Source organism: Triticum urartu, chromosome 3 (genome assembly GCF_003073215.2).
Source record: "Triticum urartu cultivar G1812 chromosome 3, Tu2.1, whole genome shotgun sequence".
Taxonomy (NCBI): domain Eukaryota; kingdom Viridiplantae; phylum Streptophyta; class Magnoliopsida; order Poales; family Poaceae; genus Triticum; species Triticum urartu.
In genome coordinates, this window is record NC_053024.1 from 62636956 (window position 1) to 62643621 (window position 6666).

Consider the following 6666-nt stretch of genomic DNA (forward strand, 5'->3'; position numbering starts at 1 on the left):
CATGTGAGAAAAGAGATGCGTATGTATGTAGGGCGGTCAAGTCATCTCTCACAGACAACGCTCCTCATCATCTGCCTCCAACCTAGTATCCAGTATCCATCCTACAATATATATGACGAGAATGAGGTGACAAGACGCCGCCGCACTAATTATTGTGAGCCTCCTCCTATCCACTCTACTCGTCTCACCCCCGCTCCCACTTGTTCTCCTCCTCCTGCTACATCACCAGAAATTCACATTCTTCCTTGTTCTTGCAGTGTCCAAGAGCTGGATGGCAGCTCCAGGCCAATCTCCGCACGATGCATGTGATCATACGGTGAGCAGAGGCCCGGCTCTGCTGCCCCGGCAGGCCAGCTCGGCGCCACCGGCTGGGCCGCCGGAGCTGTCGACGACATCGTCGTCGACGACGGGGTCGGGGAGGACCGCGCCGGAGGCAAGGGCCCTGAAGGTCCACAGCGAGGCCGAGCGCCGGCGTCGGGTGAGGATCAACGCTCATCTCACGGCGCTCAGGAGGATGATCCCTGATACCAAGCAGGTTTGCACCAAACCTTCAGCGTTGTGACTGTGAAGCATTTGGCAACAATATCTTGGCCATTTCACCATTCCAGTGCTGTGAAGCATCAACCAAACAAAGCTCAGCTGCACATAATTATTGTCGTTAGCTCATCAGCTTTTCTGGTAGAAACTAACTTTGCATTAAGAAGTCTCTCTTCAAACAATTCTGATTCACCTTTATGTCTGAATCATACATGAGCTTTATGAAGAAGAACATTGAAAACTCGCGCAAGTGTTCACATTTCATCAGACTTTTAGCCCTGCAATTCCATCTATGATAAGACAAAGTAGGGCACTGCGGTACACTGCTATTATGCGACTTGTCAGGAAAATGTCTCTTGTCTTCCCTTGTGCAGATGGACAAGGCCGCCTTGCTGGCCAGGGTGGTGGACCAAGTGAGGCAGCTGAAGAGGAGAGCCAGCGAGGCCGCACAGCAGACGCCGGCCGTCCCGCCGGAGACCGACGAGGTCTCCGTCGAATTCTGCTGCACAGGGGACACCGACGACGACGACAGCCGCCTGTACATTAAGGCGTCTGTCAGCTGCGATGACCGCCCGGACCTCGTCGCCGGTTTCATCCAGGCGCTCCATGGCCTGAGACTTAGGACACTAAGAGCGGAGGTGTCCTCCCTGGGAGGAAGGGTGCAGCACGTCTTCACACTCTGCAAGGAGGAGGAAGGCAGTGCAGGGTGTGCTGGACTGAATTCCCTGAAGGAGGCTGTGAGGTTTGCTCTGGCCAAGGTTGCTTCATCAGAGCTGGTGTGTGGCGGCAGTCCGTTCCAGTTCCAGAGCAAGAGGCAGAGGATTCTTGAGTCGCATTACTCAATCATGTCCATATAGATGAGTACTTCTGGAGTAAGTATATTTTTTTTTCCAGATTTGATGTTAGTGCTGTAAGATAAGATAGATGCAGTCACTCCACTTCCAGGATAGATATCATGCCAACAGGGTTTACACTGTGTGCCTGATGCAGCATGGCTGCCGACATTCAGATTGCAGCAGAAATCCTCGATGGATAACGACTCAGCAGAGTCACATGATTAGTTTGACGATTCAGCAGTGGCGCGGATAGGCTGGTACTCTATGCAGCACCTCCTCATTGGTGGTTCTCATATTAGGAGATGAGACACGTAGAACTACTTTGTCTTTTTTACTTTTGTTATGTTAGGTATATCAGCAAGTTTTCCTGCTCGCCGGGTGTTACTAGCATCGGAGTAAAATAATACTTTCAAATGAAAAAAATTCTGAGTTTTCAAGTTTTTTACACCATGCAAGTTTTCAAGCAAAATGGACCATTTTAGCACCTTCGGAAAAGGTTTTGTGCTCTAAAGAGCACTGAAGCTTTATGGGGCAAACAAAACATTTTCCCATGAAAATTTACAAGCACAAAACAGACTATCAAAATCCTCTTACGTGTGTTCTCTTTATAATATTTTGGCATTAAAAAAATTTAGGCACCGTTCAATTACCGCGTTATACTTGGTAACTTTATTTGCCAACAAAAAAGAACTTGGTAACTTGGAACCCACTGAACTACTCCCATATGCTTACCCTACTTTACCACATAATTCAATCGTCTTCAGATTCTAGAAGCACAACTTTCTTCTTCTTACTAATAATGCCTAACTCTTGCTTTTGAAAAGCACAGCAACCCTGAAACTTCTGCCTAAGAGCAGCTAGATGCCTAGATGTATAAAGATACACAGTTGCCGGTTGGATTAACTGTGCCAAAATCAAGAGTGCCTTTAGCTGGCTAATTACAGAACTTTTTTTTAAAGATCCAGCAATTGCTAGCCTTTTGATGAATTCCAGATTTGTTGAAGTAATATACAGGTACCCGTTCCTGAACTAAGAACATCTATGTACAGTAAGCATGAGAACTAGCAACGCCAGTGTATTTACATGAACTGGACACAATTGTATATTTGAATGACAAAACAGTTGCAGTGAAGGAGGTTTGATTTAGTGCCTAGTTGATCATGTATCAAAAGAAAAACTTAAGTTTTTGTTGGCAAGTACTACCCCAAATCCAAATCAAATGTGGGATGTGAACATGATAGGCAAAATTAGTTAGCATTTAAGGAGACATCTTGTCCTTGAGGAAGACACAAATCAAATATGGTACAAAGGAATCTCAAATTGCATTCTGAAATTTGTAGCCTTTGATATTTGTATATCGTTTCAAGGTACAAGCTTACTCCATTGAAGTGATTTTCTTTTTTTGAAAAGAGGGTATACGCCGGTCTTTGCAACAACCGATGCACACATCCATATTTTACTAAAAAGAATAAAAGTAGTTCACCAGCGTCAACTAAATTGAAAGTAAAAAGACCACAGCGGGTTGGTAAAAAAGATTTACATGACTCATCCTTCAATTCTTGAGTGCTTACTTGGTAAAAAAATAAAACTACTGCTCCTATAAATCAGGGCATATAAAATTGATTGGGCGCCATGCTTTGTGTTTTCATGCATGCGATTTGCTTCCATTCCATGCAATTCGTTTCGAAATTTTATCTGGGAAACGTCGGATTTTTCACGTTCCCAACGAACGTTGTATCAGCCGTTAGATTGGATTCGTGAATCTTCAAGCAGATGAACCAGCCATGCCAGATTTTCTTTCTCGTTTGCTGCAGAGTGAGCCCCCGCGAACGAGAGTTGACGAAGTCGCGACCTTATTCCTTTCCCGTGTTTCCGTCTTCTGCCATTTCCACTCGAGAGCGGCGAGCCGTGTGTATGGGAGAGAGAGGCGACCGGCCGAGGTTCTCTTCACGGGGTAGCCGTCTTCCTTCGTGCACCGTTGGAGCTGAGCGCTCAGCGGCAAGTTCGTGTAGGGGGGACAATGGTGTGCGGCGAGCGAAAGATTTCGAGCAGCCACGCCCACTCCTTCGCTGGCGGACTGCACTCGAGGTGATGCAGGGAGTCGCACGAGCTCGCGGCGATGTGTCGTGACGGCTCCCCCTCGCCGCCGTCCATTCTTGAGGCGGGTGGTCATCGGAACAGCCCGCGCTGCTCTGATGCGAAAGCACCAACGTGTGTGGAGGCGCTGCTGGCCAACGCGTGCGTCTGCACAACTGTCAGATTTTGGGTTTCGATAAAACCTTTGAGATTCGAATATTGGGGTGCACACTAAGATCTTTCCCCCTCTCTAGTTCGCACATTTTATGATCTTATTGCCTAGCTTGACGAACTCAAAGAACACGAAACACAAGATTTATACTGGTTCGGGCCATCATTGTGGTGTAATGCCCTACATCAGTGTGGCGTGGTGGATTGTCTCTTGGGCTGAGGAAGAATAGTTACAGAAGAAGAACCGCCTCTTGAGGAGAGGTATTCTTGTGCCTGATGAACTTGTGTGATTCGGGGTGATCCGGATCTGAATCAGATGCCTCCTATGGTGGTAGCTAGTCCTATTTATTTTTTTAGAAAATGAGGAATACCCCCGGCCTCTGCATCTGGACCATGCATACGGTCAATTTATTAATTATTAACACAAGACCTTACAAAATCGTACAACAGTAAGACCAAAGCCACCATCTTCACAACCTCTGTCGCTACTCGTATCTAACTGATGAAGGGGCGCTGATAGTCTGGGCTTAATACCAAACAGACCTCGCAGCCAAACCTAACATCTAAGACTTGAGGTCCCAATCAGGACGCCTGCCGGGTATGGACGCCCACCAGTCCAGCGTGCTCCTCAACCAGGACGCCTGCTGGGTATAAGGCCGCTACAGCCACCTGCCACATATCCATCTTCAGAGCTGTATTATTGCATCGGCCTTGCCTGGTCTCGCTGCCGCCGACGCCACCACGACACCAGATAGCGTCGACCTCCTGCGCGTGTCCGTCACCACACATTTGACGCCAAGTCTCCACTGCTCCATGCCTCCAAGAGCCGCCGCCAAGAATATGTAGAACGAAACACCGCTCCACCGAAAGGGAGGCAGCACACCCCAACCCCTCACCTGCAGACACTTCCATCCTATCCCAATATCCTTGGCGTCGCCTCCAGGAAGGTTACGGTGCACGGGGCGCCGCTGACGCCCGATCCGCATCGGATCTTGGGCTTTCACCCGGACATGGGGCGGAGTGGAGAGATGGTGCCCTCAGCAGCGCCCCCAAGGAGGAAAGCGACGCCAAAAAGCGATGTCGCCGCTGCCGGCCAGCCAAGGCGGCCAAGGTTTCCCCCGGACACCGATCTGCTCCACCAGAACACACCAGACTCCACAAAGTCCTATTTTTAAAGGCCCTGGTCCTCTTCCCAAATATTGAGCGGGAAGGGATCCCAAAACAGCCAAATTTGAAGGGAGACAACTAGTACAAGCTATCCTAGCAAAAATAGTCTTCGCCTGCCAAAGGCTCTCGTGGTGACGCCGTCTTGGGCTCCACGGTGACCTCCGTCCTGCCGTCCTGCTGGTCTTGGTCTTATTACACCGATATGAAAAACTTTGCGAGGATCTTGAGTGCTTGCTGATGAAGATGGGCCGTACAGGGCCGCTGGTGGAGCCACGCCGCGGGCCGCAGGCAGACAAGTCTAGGGGCCCCCGTTCCCAGAACGCCGACAGTAGCCCCGGGATCAAGACGCGCTCGGGCTTGGCTTCGAGGCGAAGCCAAAGGACAAGCGCGGAGAGCCGCGGGCCCCATCAGCCCGCGGCCATGGTTAGCGCGTGGCGATTGATTGAACGTGGACGTCTCCGCTTCCCCACACTGTCTCAACAACTCCAGGATAGATATTATGGCATCAGAGTTTACACTGTGTGCCTGATGTAGAATGGCTGCCAACATTCAGATTGCAGAAATCCAAGATGGTGACGCAGGGTCACATGATTAGTTTGACGATTCAGCAGTCGCGTGGATAGGCTAATACTCTATGCAGCACCTTCTCATTGGTGTTTCTCATGTTAAGAAATGTGACACACGTACTCTTTTTTTTACCTTTGTTATTATGTTAGGTATCAGCAAGTTTTCCTGCTCGCCGGGTGTTACTAGCATCGGAGTAAAAAAAATACTTCCAAATTAAAAAATACTTCTGGGTTTTCAAGGTTTTTACACCATGCAAGTTTTCAAACAAAATGGAGCATTTTAGCACCTTCAGAAAAGGTTTTCTGCTCTAAAGAGCACTGAAGCTTTATGGGCAAAAATGAAAAACAGTTTCCCATGAAAATTTACAAGAACAAAACAGACTATTGAAATCCTCTTACGTGTGTTCTCTTTATAATATTTTGGCATTCAAAAATTGTAGGCACTGTTCAATTACCCCGTTATACATGGTAACTTTGTTTGCCAACAAACAAAAACTTGGTAACTTGGACCCCACTGAATTACTCCCTTATGCTTACCCTACTTTACCACATGATTCAATCGTCTTCAGATTCTAGAAGCACAACTTTCTTCTTCTTACTAATAATGCCTAACTTTTGCTTTTGAAAAGCACAGCAAGCCTGAAACTTCGTCTAAGAGCAGCTAGATGCCTAGATGTATAAAGGTAGTACAGTTGCTGGTTGGAATAACTCATTGCGACACCCGGATAATTAAGCTACAGTAATCCTCTACTAATGATGCCATGTCACCACTGTTAAATTGAGTTTAAGTTCAAAATTTGAAGTTAAAGTCAAAATTAATATTTCTCCAAACTACAAAACTAAAATGTAGGTTTGGCTGCAAATATTCACTAACTAATTTTCATATAGGAAACAACATTTTACAAAATATTAAAAGGCCCCTAAGCATTTTTAGAAAAACTACTCCAGCAGCAGTTATATGGACTTTCAAATTAAAATAAATATGAATGCTTTTCAAACTAATTTGCCACTACTAGTGCTAACTCAAAACCTTACCTAATATTATGGATCTAAATTGTACATTTAACTAAAATTATTTGTTAGCTCATATTATTATAAAACTGTCGCCTGAGAAGATGTCTAGGAGGACCACCATCCTCGACTCCGTCTATCCCGAGCATCGAATCGAGCCGGGACGCCTTATACGCTCGCCATCGACTTGGTCATCTCCGCGTACATCGTCTCCGTCCGCCGTCGTTTGCCGCTATTTCAGTCCATCCCGACGCATCCCCGAGCACACTGACTTGTCCTACAGCCCCGTTGTGAGCTCCCTT

At 47.2% G+C, this 6666-nt stretch overlaps 1 protein-coding gene across 1 annotated transcript; it reads left to right on the plus strand.

Annotated features, from left to right (window-relative positions):
* Window positions 1–1796, plus strand: LOC125547974 (putative transcription factor bHLH107). The gene is made up of 3 exons (XM_048711695.1): window positions 1–154; window positions 258–535; window positions 912–1796. Exons 1-3 carry the CDS (start codon window positions 16–18, stop codon window positions 1392–1394), a joined length of 900 nt encoding a protein of 299 aa, XP_048567652.1. The 5' UTR covers window positions 1–15; the 3' UTR covers window positions 1395–1796.
* Window positions 1797–6666: the final 4870 nt, after the last annotated feature.